Source organism: Triturus cristatus, chromosome 4_1 (assembly GCF_964204655.1).
Source record: "Triturus cristatus chromosome 4_1, aTriCri1.1, whole genome shotgun sequence".
Classification (NCBI taxonomy): domain Eukaryota; kingdom Metazoa; phylum Chordata; class Amphibia; order Caudata; family Salamandridae; genus Triturus; species Triturus cristatus.
In genome coordinates, this window is record NC_140585.1 from 94,559,883 (window position 1) to 94,574,053 (window position 14,171).

Consider the following 14,171-nt stretch of genomic DNA (forward strand, 5'->3'; position numbering starts at 1 on the left):
AACCTATAATCCCAAAAACAAAGGAAAAAAGGAACACGGGTTATTCGTGTCCTTGACGTCGAACCCGCAAAAGTCTGGGTCCAAGCTGTGCCGGGTGATGACCATCTGGGGCGGGGGCTACAGATCTGCCCCGGAAGTTCCAATGCGGTAACCTAGGGTGCCTCCAGAGTCGCCGGTCACCTTGGTCCTGACGAAGACGTCGTGATCAAGGTAAGCCGGGAGGCTTGGGATGGACCCTGGTGCGCCCCCTATCGACCGGGAGCAGCACCGCACCCTGAGACCCTGGTTCCCCTCCGTGGGAGTCCCCCGTTAGCCCAGAACTGTGACACCCCTCCGAGGGATTGCCCCTTTCTGCAAGACTGTCAAGGAGCGTTGTGCCCCACGAACTGCACCGGAGTACGAGAAGTTCGCTCCTTAAGAGCATCGTTGTGCGCCGTGAACTGCTCCGAAGTGCCGGATGCCGGTACATTACGAGCGGCGCTGTGGTTGTATGCTCCGCTCACCACGGCTCTGCTCTGAAGTATTCCTTGTTACTGATTACGAGTAGCGTTATGTTCTAATGCCCCGCCCTGAAGTATTCACTGCTTACTGGTTACGAGTGGCGCTATGTTCTAATGCTCTGCTCTGAAGTATTCCCTGCTTAAAGATTACGAGTGGTGCTATGTTCTGAAGGCTCTGCTCTGAAGTATTCACTGATTAAAGGTTACGAGGAGCGTTATGATTGTAGGCTCTCCTCAGGAGTCCAATGCTCAGTTCTTACGAGTAGTGCTGTGTTCGTCAGATTTGTCCCGAGGTGTACCAGGCCCGCTTAGCGCGGTAATCGCCACTGAGGCGCTACAGGTACCCGAAGTAGCGGTAGGCCCGCGAGGTCTGCCCTGGGTCCCTGCTCGCCCCCAGGGGTGGCGCTACACTCCCCAAACCCTACCACGGGGAGCAAGATATACAAGGGCGGCCCAGAGCCTCCGGGGAAAATACTGGTGAATATCATACTGGTGAATACCATGCTGGTGAATATTGTGCTGGCGAATCAAAGGCTAACATAAGTGAAGATAGCCAGTGTCATCTCATGAATTGCATTTATATCTCATGAATTGCATTTATATCTCATGAATTGCATTTATATCTCATGAATTGCATTTATATCACATGAATTGCATTTATATCTCATGAATTGCATTTATATCTCATGAATTGCATTTATATCTCATGAATCGCATTTATATCTCATGAATCGCATTTATATCTCATGAACTGCATTTACCTCGAACTGCTTGGATAAACTTGAGTTATTTGCATAAAATTCTACAGTGTGGCGTCCCTTGTTGTGTGCGTTCCTTGCTTCAGTGGATGCGTGTGTTGTACGGTCGCTTTACACACAAGCCTTTGGCTGCCCAGCCGCTCGTGTCACGTTACCCCTTTAGGGCCTGGAGACCCCAGGTCTTACAGGGCCCTAAGCAGAAACAACCCCAAATAGCCAGAAAAAGGCTTAGCACAGGTTGGGGTTAAAGGCCCGGCAGCGAAGGGCCAAATATCTAGATGGCCTATCTTTAAATATCATGATCCTGCTTTATTGGGCAGTAAGTTTTACCTTAGGAGTGACTTGTATATATCAAAAAGGAAGGTTTTAGCCTTTCAAAAAGGTGATTTGCGAGTTTAAAAACTGCACAACCAGGTCTACTGGAGTTTGTGGCACAATGTTTCAGCCCACTCGTAGAATTGAATTTATCAGCCATGGGCACTGATTGTACCATATACTAAGGGAGACTAATAAGTAAACTAGATCTGCCTATTACGTGGTTCAGTCTTACCATGTTTAAAAAGGAGAACACAAGTACTTTAACACTGGTTAGCAGGGGTAAAGTGCCCAGCGTTTTATGGCCCAAAAAAATGTGTATAGCAACAGATGGAAAATGTCTGGGGGACTACCATACAAAAGAAAGTATTTCCCAACAAATATTTCTGAAAAAAATCGACTACCCACACAATTGGGCTTGAAATAAATCTTTTCAATTGCCAAAGGATTAAATCTAGCTGTCTCCTAAGCAGAGGAAGCAATAATAAATGTAATATTGTATCCTACTGCTTTGCAGTCAAAATAGCATTTATAGTTTTTTCACTGTAAAGTCATGTTTAACAAGAAACCTATATATATCCTACTTTAAAAGGTGGTTTAAGGCCTTTCAAAATGTGGTTATTTTGACACGTCAAATTTGCACTTTAATCCTGCAAAGTGAGGCTACTGGTGGCAGGCCTGCAGTCATGTTTACTCTGTCACTATATTGGATGTCACAATGGGTCCTACAGTCCACTTGTGACATTTAGCTTAAAGGCCCTGGGTACACTTTGGGCACCATGTACTAGAGACTTACACATAAGTTAAAGATATCAATCAATCAAGAGAATGCCAATTTCATCATATTGAAAGTGGGAGGGCACAGGCACCTAACCAATGGTTTGCAGAGTAAAGTACACAACTAGCAAAAAACAGTCAAGGCAAAAACCGGGGGATACACCATGCAAAACATGGCCATTTGCAACAAAGCCTAAGGAGAGTATTTCACAGGCAGAGTGGGCATGATCTACCTGAGATGATTGGGTGAATAAGGTTGACATTAGTATCCATGGGGTCCTATTAAGACAACCCTTAAGGGTGACCAGTTGACCATCTGTTACACACCTGAACCTTGCTACCCTTCACTGCACCTCTCCCCCTATTCTGTGCGCCCTCCTCAAAGTCGTTACTGTTATGAAAAGCCATGTCATCCCTCCCATCCTTATGGTCGTTGTATCCATTAGCTGCCACCTCTCCTAGTCGGCTGCTGCTATGGGCTCTCCTCCATGCTATCCTGTGCCTATGATCACATGCACTCCTGTGCTACTACTAAATTGAGAAAAATCCTAATTGTAAGACTTTCGGTATTCGCAGAAAGCATTTAGGAGTCCTAAAGTTAGGACTACTAACTTCTGTGAATACCGAAATGAGTAAGTGTCATCTGTGAATACCAAAATGAGCAAGTGCCTTTTGTGAATACGAAAATGGTAAGTTTAGGATTTTGTCTTAAGTTAGTTCTGTGAATCGGGCCCCCCGTGCCTGGTACAACCTGAATACTTGGATCATCAGTGAGGTACGAATCCAGCATAGTTTGTGACCAGAGTACAATTACCTTATGCAGTTCCACACTTTTCGATGTTGCCGTCCATAATGTTTTGATTGCACCATAGCAGCAAATAAATAAGCTTAAAGATAGGTAGGAGTCTAAGCGGTTTGCTGTCCAGACAAGTCTACAGGCTTGCTAGAACACAGACAAACCGTTTGTGTTTTGTATGGGAACCATGATCTCAAAGGTCGCCAACATAAAATATTTCAGGGCCCTGACAATGCCTAGTCGTAAAATGTTATAGTTGGAGAGTGCTCCTGTCTCATTTTTTTGGGATAATTCTGTAAAAAGTGGCGGTAAATACTTTACCCCCTTGCTAGCTAGGGGAATTGAAGTGCCTCTTACCCTGGTAATTACCGCTTGTCTGCAAGAACTAATTTTCAGGTTTCTAAGAATTGGTTCAGGTGTTCTTTCCTTTGTTCAAAAGGCACCGGACAAGCACAAAAACAAGGAACAGTATCTCTGCCCTATAACCGCAAAGATAGGGGAATAGACCATTTGGGGCATATTTCCAAGAAAGTGACGCATCTGAGGAGATGCGTCACTTTCCCTGCGGCATTATGCAAAACCCTTGCGTCATCATGGATGCGCCGTATTTACAATACGGCGCACCATGGCGCAAAGATTGACATGCGTCAGTAATTCTGATGCATCTGTTAATGGAAAAGTCACGCATTGCTGGAGTTGTGTCGCAAGCACAGCACAACTCCAGCAATGCGTGTTGCAGCCTAGTTCATATACACTGCGTCACTCCTTACGCCTGCTTCAAGCAGGCAAAAGTTTTGACGCATTGGCGTCCTAAAAGTCACGCAGTGAAATCTTGGAGATTTCACTGCGTCACTTTTACGAGGCTTTCCTGTGTGGGAATGCCTACCCTGCATACATTATACCTGACACAGGTATAATGTCACGCAGGGCTTTACAACGTGACGCATCTCCCTAGATGCGTCACGTTGTAAATGGGCCGCAACTTTTAGGCTGCCGATGCGTCACAAAAGTGACGCAACAACAGCGCAAAAGTGACGCAAGGGGCTTGTAAATCTGCCCCTTAGTCTCCATGGCACCAAAATGAGATAGCATAAAGTGGTGCCTTAGAACATGAGAGATGTGAATTGAAAGATACTCCTATGGTCAAAGGTTGTTGTATGAGTTTATCGCTCTCCAGGCGTGTTGTCTTTGTACAAGATCTGTTATATGCGACAAGATCCAAGTTAAAACATTGATTGCAAGATTAAATGCAGATTTTACCATGCTTGTGGCCCAGGCTTCTTGTATGCCTAGATCGTTAATGGCCTGGCTTAGATGGTTGTCTCAGGAGCCTTTAAAGTTGCTGAGTTGTTGTGCCTTGTTTTCCAGCCAACATAAGTTGTTAATGGAGCCCCTTTAGAAGCACTCAGTCTCCAGCACAGTTTTATGTGAGCCCTGTTGCGTTGAAATACTTAATTTTTTAACCAAACTGTAGTTGTCCCTGGTGATGAGGCTGATTTTGGAATGTGAAGCATGGATTTATAAATGTTTGTTTGGATGTTATTAAAAGTACCTGTTTCACATCCTCGCATAATTTCTACACTGTAGGACACCATTGGCATCAAGAGAGTTAACATTACAGAGAGCAGATGGCTAAGTGATGGACAACTCAGTTTCTGCTTAAATAATTTGAACTCGTAGGTTAACAACTGTGCTTTTGCCTAATTAGTGACTAGCTGAGGTTTCAACATCATTTGATGATCTACGTTCAATCCCACATATTTGTATGTGCGGGTTACCGCCACTCTTTTATTTTCTAAAAACCAGGAGCATGACTTAAACCAGTGTAGGAAAGTACCCCTTTTTGCATGGTTACCCCCCACTTTTTGCCTGACACTTGATGCAGTTTGACTTGGTGTGCCCTAGTACCATACCAATCAGGTTCCCAAGTCCGCAGTTCCTTCCCAAAACTGTACCTTTGTAGCCACAATTGTCACACCTCTGGCCACAGGTAAGCCCCTTGTAAAGAGTACCATGGGTACCAAGGGCACTCTGACCAGGGAAGGCCTCTAAGGGCTGCAGCATCGATTTTGCCACCCTTAGAGACTCTAATGGCATGGGGAGCAAATAAACAGTGGACTTAGGCCCAGATCTCTGTACTGGGGTGAAAGTATGACATTGTTCCGCATTCTGTCCATCAATTGTTCTTTTGCATCCTTAGAGACCCAGCACCTTAACACTCATACCCTGTCATTGCAGGCTACGTGTTTAAGTGCAGAGAAAAGTGAAGAGTCACCATGGCACACATCCCTGTGTGCCATGCCTGCAATCCACAGCATGTGGCCTAGGTTAGTCACCCCTCTAGCAGGGTGAACTAGACCACAGGTGAAGGCATGAGCAATGTACCCCTACAGTGTCTAAGTCCATTCTTAGACATTGTAAGTTCAGTAAAGCCATAACAGGTCTATAGTCTGGGAGTTGGTCATTATGAACTCCACAGATCCATAATGGCTTTACTGAAACCTGGTAAGTTTGGTAGCAAAATTCTCAGCACAATAAAACCGCACTGATGCCAGTGTGGGACTCAGTGGCGGCTCCCCCATTGGGGCGTGGGGGCGTTGCCCCACTGCTTTCTCGCGGTGCGAGAAGGCAGCAACATAAATGGTAATAACTACCATTTTATGTTTCTGCCTTCTCGCACGGCGAGAAAGCAGAAGTGCCTGGTTGGGGGTGGGCGGTCCTGCTCGAGGGCAGGGGGGGAGTGGCTTGCCCACTGTTGTGGATACTGACTGTTTGGCCGGCCTGGGTGCCGACCAAACAGTCAGTATGCCCAACAGTGAGCATGCAGGCTGCTGCATGCTGCTGCACGCATCAGCCTACATAGAGAAAATGGCCCTGGTAGGGCGCGCTCCGCTTCGCCTCACGCTTTGTGATTGGTGGAGGGGAGGGGAGGGAGGCTGGCTTTCCTGGCTGATGACGTCGCGGCGATGAGAGCTGCTTGCAGAAATTTGAAAAGGCAGCAGGACGGTAGATGGCGGGAGTCGGACCCTAGAAGCTGAGGTGAGGACGGTAAGTTACGTTTTATTATATTTTTTAATTAAACAAACCACTCCCTCCTCCCCCCATCCCCCTGGCACAACACCATTTCCAACTCCTCTCCCCCCACCCGCCCGTCATGCCGGCCGCGACTGGAGGGAACGCTGTAGTATGATTTTTGATGAATAACCTGCTGTCCTCCGAGTTCGCACATTGTGCGGGCTGGAGATTCACAGCGGATTCCTCATATTCATACATCACACCAAGATGAAAACAATCTAACGAGAAATGTCATTTTCTAGGAAATGAATAAAGATATGTGAAGCCTGGCAGTCTGTCCCCTCCTCCTGCTAATTAGCAAGCTTCTCTTGTCAAGGCCAATTTCAACTGCAAATTATAACACACACTAAATGTTAGAAACTTTGTGGTTGCTGTTCCTTTGAATTAAAGCCTATCGGCTTGTTTTAACCTATTTCTAAAGGGAATGGCACCGTATTTAAAGGATGGATTGAAAGTTTGCGCCCACGTATACAAAAAAGGGACACGTTTCTGAGACAAAATACATTGGATACTTAAAGTAAAGAATGAAATTTAAATCTTAAATTGTGGCTACCGTTGACAGGTTTCCATTAATGTCCAACTGTGTGGCATTTGGTGATGAAATGACCTGAAAGTCAAGTCTGCTGCCCACCCGCTTAGGACATTTACATCCTTTGGTTTCTCTGTTCCCCACATCTCCTTTGTTCGCCGCTGCTGCTCAAATTTGCAATTAAAGATCCTCCCTGGAGTTTCATCCTCAGAATGATGTTTTTCGAACAGAGTTTGAATGCATAATTCGTGAATAACCCAATGTGCTTAGAAACAAATGAAAACAATGGGTGTGCGGAACAAAAAAAAACTAAAACCCCAAAATACACCAAAGATGCATAACATTGCATGAATGCTGATTTCATTCATTTGAAAACTACCAAAGAAGCTGCAATGCACATATTGACATTACTTAGCATTACCACAAGTGGAGAGCAGGTTGATTATTTAAATGCCTTCAGCAACACTATCCCATGTCCACATTTGGAAATATGATTTGTAGTAAAGAATGTTTTACTTTAGCATTGTTTACCAAAACAGAACGCCACCATGATGTACTGAAGTGGACTATGTGTTTGGGTACACTGAGACACCTACTTCGCTTTGGCTTTTAGAGGCGGGATCCTTCTCTCAAATTTTCCCCAAAAGACACAGATGCAATAAGAGTTGCAATGACAACAAATCATGAGTTAGAACATAACTGGGAGCCTTTGGTATGTAAATTATAAAAAGCAGACCTTGCACATTCTCACAAAAAAAGAGGTCCAGGTAGCTATAAACACAGCGCTCCCCCATGGATAGCAGGAGGAGGTGACATACTTCAGTTTGTGGATTACCACCCTTAAATGAAGCTCTCAATCTGCAAGTGGGTTAAACATTGGTGAAACGACTTGCTTCACGAGACCGTAAACTAGTTGCAAAACCTCTAAGTGAAGCGTGGTGTATACCATGGTTCTACACATTTTAACACTAGATGCACTAGGCATGAGGTATTTAGAAACCACTAGGGGATGATTGCCAGTAATAATTTTTCCTGTTGTAGGGGTTGATTCAAAACACTGTGGTATTCAAAGTATGTTAAAGTGTAGTCATTTTAGGAAAAATTTAAGGTAATGTTGTTGACAACTCATTGTGCCTGTCATGGCAAACATGCTTTTTTCTTGGTAGTCCTGAAGACAATGCCTTCTATACTCAACAAACATTGGCATAGCCAATAGGTCTCGCTTTAGGGACCTTATTTAGTTATGCAGCACAATATCCTTGGTGCAACAATATCAACCATTGCATGGCTAAACACTTATAAGGTCCCAAAGGCGAGACCTATTGGCTATGCCAATGCTTGTTTCATAATTTTGTCGGTCGTGCCTGCTCGCTTGTCACAGGTTAACTCATCCCAACTTTTACGCACTACCACTTTCTAATGTCACCAGCCGCCACTGATGATTATATTGCTTCTGGAGAGATTTTATTATTCTGAACAGAGTTTCCATGTTTTCCCATTTTTTTGTTGCTTTGCTGGGGTGAATATATACAGTTATAAAGAGAACTGCCGTATGAATGGGACTTGCCTTCTTATTTGCTTGCAACCAGTTTACCCAGAGATCTATTTGTTCTGTGTACCAGTTGAATTTGGTGGAGTGGCCCCTTTAGGGTTTACACATTTCAGGGACATAGCTTAAACATGATACCCTACGTAGCCTATGATGTGTAATGGTTCTAAACACCAAGTTTTCTGAGACAAGATGATATCATAATTCTGGAGAAATAACCTTGCATCATCTTCTTGTAGTAGGTTCTCTAGCCCATGATTTTAGTTTGGTATGGACAAACTAAACTTATTAAATTACCGATTGAAATGCATTTTGAATCACAATGTTTGAATATATTCTAACCACATTGTACATGGATGAAGTCGCTAATTATCTTAGAGTAGATTTTAGAATCAGCCGTAGAATCAGCCGTTCGTACCAATGCAAGCTTATTATCTGAATCACACATATTAGCAGAGCAGACTGGTTGTAACATAAAATGTGTATTTCTGTTTTTTCAGCCTCATCAACTTGGAAATCAGATTGGATCATAGGTGTGTCAGTGGCTGTACCACTCGGGCTTATGATACTCATCTCTGTTGTTATCTGCCTCCACGCCTGCAAAGGTAATCTGCTGCCCTGGTGCTTTGTGTGTGAATAATGCTCATTCCTTTCTTCTGCCACTGATATAAGGTAGCTCATTCACAAATGTCTGCTCCTCAGACATCACTTCCTGTACCACTCAGGTGCACTCATTGTATACATCACTGAGGTAGGCACACATACCCTGGCACACTCACCCAAACACTGATTCTTACCAAAGACACTGGTTTTCACACACTCGCTTGCAGGTTCTTACAATCACTGACACCACTGTATTCAATCGAGGGGCATAATGCAGGCCCCATACAGAGTACCATAAGAAAGACTATAAAAATATACTTAATCAAAATGAAGACCATACAAAAATATCTACCCACAAATGGGTTGGCCTGCATCTTGTCGCACCATCAAACACTGACTGAGGAGAGTACATTTACTAAATCGTCTGAAAGTATAAAGTGAGTTTACATTCATTTTGAAATTTTCCATTGAAAGTAATTTTTAAAGTTAGATATGAGGTTAATTTTTGACATCTACATTTATGAATTTTTTTTACAATTTTTGGGGCAGATTTACGTTTCCTGGCGCATCCCTGCAAATGAGTAGGGATGCGCCAAGAAACGTGCGACACGCAATGCCATCGTTGCGCCACCACGGATGTGCCGCATTTACAATGTGGCACCATGGTGCAAGGATAGGCAGATGAGTGTCGCATCTTCCGGCGTAAGGTTGGTGCAGTGCTGGAGTTGTGTTCCGAGCGCGACGCAACTCCAGCACTGTGCCAACCCGGCCTATCTTCCACATGGTGCATCACACCTTACGCCTGCTTCAAGCAAGGTTTTGACGCAGCGGGGTCGGAAAAATGACTGAGTGAAATCTTGTAGCTTTCACTCAGGCACTTTTCCAAGGAGTTCCTGCACTGGAATGCACACCCTGCGCCGGAACTCTAATATGAAACCTGGCGCAGGTTTCATGTGGTGCAGGGCTTTACAACGTGACGCATCTCCCTGGATGCATCACGTTGTAAATCCCCCACAGCATTGCGCTAGCTTTACGCCGCCGCTGCAAAACAGAAGTGACGCAACGGCGGCTCAAAAGTGGCGCATGGGGCTGGTAAATCTGCCCCTATGTTTATAGCTATATTTTCGCAGCAAATCAGCAGCAGCTTTTGGTATGCAGAGTCGCAAACCTCTCAGGGGCTTGAATCTCTCGGATTGGCCAATTGCTTTGTATGTCTGTGGGAGTCCAGCCCAGTTGTAACTTTAGAGGTCTCTCATTACATTGCTGACCAAGGCCTCATGGAATCTCTCGATGTACAACACATTTTATTAGTCTCATCCCCCCATGCAGCGGTTGCCATCATTCCATTTATTCTTGTGACTTGCCACAAGAACCACTCAAAAGACGGAACTTCTGCCACGGTGGCGATCTCGTACCAGGACCTTATTTCCGTCTTTTTGACCTTAGGGACCATGGCCCGCCAGAGCTGGTACATTTTTTGATTTTTTGACTGTCTCCTAGATGTGGCAAGGCTGTTGCCAACTGGAATCTCCTCCAGACAAGGGTGGTAGGGTATTACGTCTTCAACTTTCCTTCCGAAATATTGGATGCTGAGAGCCAAACCAGTGGTGGGGTGAGTTGTGAGTCAGTAGTCTTTCAGAAATGTATATACAGCCGTCTCCATTGTATGCTGTTCTGCTTGAGCAATCCACACTACCTTGTTGGTGATTCTCCTAAAATGCTCAGCCTCTCCATTTGCCTGGGGCCAACGCAGAGCAAGTTTGTGACAATTTGTGTTTCTTGGCAGAAAATAGCTGACGGCATTCTGGCATTCTGATCAGGTCATGAGAGGCCATAACCTATTTTAACTTCAGTATGGTTTCCTCCGCAGATGTGGATGGCACAAATTACACTTCAGGGTACTTCAAAAAATCATCAGGGATGACTAGCAAATTACAACCATCAGGAAGGCTGTCAAAATCCATACTTGCGCGGTGCCATGGGGTGCCCGGGACCGACTTGGTAACGATGGAAGGCAGAGCAGCTGGCCACCTGTTGCTTGGCACAAATCACAGTGCTTGACGTTACATTTCACCATGTCATTTGGTCCAGGGAACCACATCTTACTGTGCAGCTTACCCTTGGCTATGAAAGGGGATATCTTATTCTCTAGTACCCAGTGATTGACAACCATACCATGAAATGCAAGAAAGATTTTAATTTATATCATCACTTAAACAAATAATGAATTAATTTCATCTGCACTAAAGTTGTTCAGATAGTGAAGGAAAAGAAAGTGATTGAAAGGAGGGCTTGTGAAAAATGTCAGTATACAATATATACAATCAATATATACAAATACCTACAAAAAAAAGGAAAGAAGGGGCATCAGCCTGGCCGGAACTCCCTTGAAATACTAACATCCAACGTCCCACACAACAATCTATATTATGAAAAAAGGGGGTTTATGTCGAGGATAGTATATATCCGGTACAGGTAAATATGTATGTTTATCGACGTTTTGACCCCAAATGGACAACAGGCCACTTATTTTTTAAACAGGTCTTCATCAGGACAGCAAAACAAGGAACCTGTAAAACAGTTGAGGTGGAAGATCTAAACAATTTCCAGAACTAAAAAGTGTATGTACAGAGTACTAGTGAAAAGGTGGGGAAACTCACCTAAATCCCACCGGTAGAGTGGAGGGCCTCACATGCAGGGCCCGAAAAGGCTCCTGACGGTCGGTTAATCCTATATTGTGTAACAATGTCTAAAATGGTCCAATCGAATCTACTCAATAGATGTGCTAGAAACAATTAAAAGCACACATATTATACAAAGGAAGCCTAATTAAGAGCAAAGAGCATAGACCATAAGGCGGACTCACCTAACTGTACTTCGTACAACACACTGACATACACTGTAGCGGCAGATATGTTCCGCAAAATACTGAAAGGGGGAGTCGGTCCCGACCATAGGAATGTTGTAAGATAATATATATTGTATTCAGAAAAAACTTACTGGGTAGGTCAATGGACAAGACAGAATTGGTAAATGCATGAAGTACCAAAAGTGCTTACCCTCGTAAATTTACCAGATTCCAAAGAAAATCTTTCTTGTAGGTCAATAAGGGCCAAAAAATACTGATTCAATCATTCTGTAAGTAACAAAAGTGGCCATTAATCTTGATTTCTACATAGTGCAATGTAATCCCACCAACTAAACTAAATGGTAGTGAACACATACCTCTATTGTGAAATTTGAGGACGCTAGGAGCACGTCAGGAGACTCTTCAGTTCCGGTAATGGCTGTTTGACCAGGATATTAAATCGCTCCTAACAGTTGTGCACCAGTGATTGGGAAGTTTACCCAAAATAAGAGGTCGTCGCTTTTGGTGCCATCGCTCTAGTGGCCACACCTAGATGAATTTTTAACAAAAGGATAACAAGGAAGGATTGTCTCTACCCCTCTATCTATCCTTTTAATTCTTGTGGAGTTAACAGAAGAACAATTTACAAAGAGAGCATATGAAAACCCTTTCCGCAAGTATATTGATACTGTGAGGCTATCGTGAGACTGAAGATTTCACAGGGGAGAGTACAGATTCCCCCAACATTTTATCTATCTTGATGATTGTGTTGGGAGACACTAAATTCATATTTGTAAGCCAGAAGAACGTGGTGGATCAGACTATACCACCGAAACGCGTCGCTTTGTGTTGAAAGGGCACCTAAGCAGTACCGGTTCTACAAGGAGAAAAGAACTCTCTAAAGTGTTGAACCAGGGCTATTAACTTGTGTAATTTATACTTGGTATGCTACTTTTAAGTCTTAATGACATTATTGCTTGTGATTTTCTCCCATGTTTTCTGATTGAGCTGTTTTTAACTTGTATGAACATTGGATGATACACATGTTTTAAAAAAAAAACTTTTTTATTCTCTGAATTCTGAAAGGATCCTGTCAATAAATGCATTTTATATTATAATTTTTTGATTTCTATTCAACTACTGGTGATTAGGGTATGAAAGTAGTGTGTTAATGTATGCTAAAAAAAAACTAAGGGATTTTGTTTTTGAAATGATGAACACATACCTCCATTGTCCGACTTCTTCCGTGAAAATTCTAAACAGACTGAGGCTGTCAGCCCAGACTCACATAGCTAAGTCACATTTGTTGTCGTGCCCCATGTCTAATCGCACAGACGCTGGCTGCAGTCCCAGTCGGAAGTCTGCTGTCGTCACAAAGGGGGCTGTGTCAGAACCTCTGACCGATGACAGGCCGGAGTTGTGATTCCGTCAGTCTAGCAGACTCTGAATGTCCAAATTTCATACAATAAGTAGAAAAGAATGGGTAAAAACTATTGCCAATTAATAACAAATATCCAAACTCATAGGTACTGCTCCATATTTATCACGGACTAATAATGAATTTCAAAACAAGATATGTATACAATATACATTAATAATTCTCAAATTATTGTACATGTGTAAAATATACATTAATAATTCTCAGATCAGTGTATATGTATACAATATACATTAATAATTCTCAGATTTTGTAGGTCCTGCTTGTTGGTAGGTGGTGTCAGTCGACTCCACATCGTTCGCAAAGCATGTCACAAACTGATGTCTGTGATGAACCCGCACCTCGTGTGTTTTTTGTGTCTGGAGCCCAACCAGGACCCGAATTTGTGCTCCGACTGTTGGGCAATGAATCCAAAGTCAGCCAATGCCATCCCCATCCTAACCCCTGAGATGGACCCGGAACCGGACGGATGTCGGTCGACGTCGAATCCAATGCCAGAGGGTAATTATGTTCCCCTGTTCATCCCCGGTATTCCCTATCACCCAGAAGGTGGTGATGAGGATTGGGGGGGTTGCTGGACCCTTTGGCAGACCAGCTGGAAGAGCCAGACTGGAGAGAGGACCTGGATGAAACCAGTGGCCTGGGCACTTGCCCAGACCTTTGCATGCTTTCTCTCCCTACCGTGGCTACGGAGGAGGGAGCGTCCTGCGCTATGGTGTTGCGAAGGGCAGTTGAGGCCTTGGACCTGGAGCTCCCTTCAGTGGCATTCAGGACTAATCTCCTGACAGAGGTGCTTCAGCCTGCATCAACCTCCTCGGAACCCCTTCTTCTTTTCAGCAAAGCCATCACTGACATCCTTCTGGGCACCTGGTCCAAGTTCAGTACAGGGGTACCTGTGGAAAGGACGATCGTCCCCTTCCACCGCCCGGCTCCAGGCTACCCAGTTTTCCTCACCCAACACCCTTTCCCTCAGTGTTTGGTGG

At 44.1% G+C, this 14,171-nt stretch overlaps 1 protein-coding gene across 2 annotated transcripts in view; it reads left to right on the forward strand.

Moving 5' to 3' along the window:
* The window catches only part of LOC146839637 (uncharacterized), a 590,171-nt gene that overhangs the window by 361,744 nt on the left and 214,256 nt on the right, over nt 1-14,171 (forward strand). For both annotated transcript variants that reach the window (XM_085650371.1, XM_085650372.1), the window contains one exon: nt 8,800-8,904. In XM_085650371.1, coding sequence (XP_085506497.1) covers nt 8,800-8,904 — 105 coding nt within the window. The remainder of the gene's footprint in view (nt 1-8,799; nt 8,905-14,171) is intronic.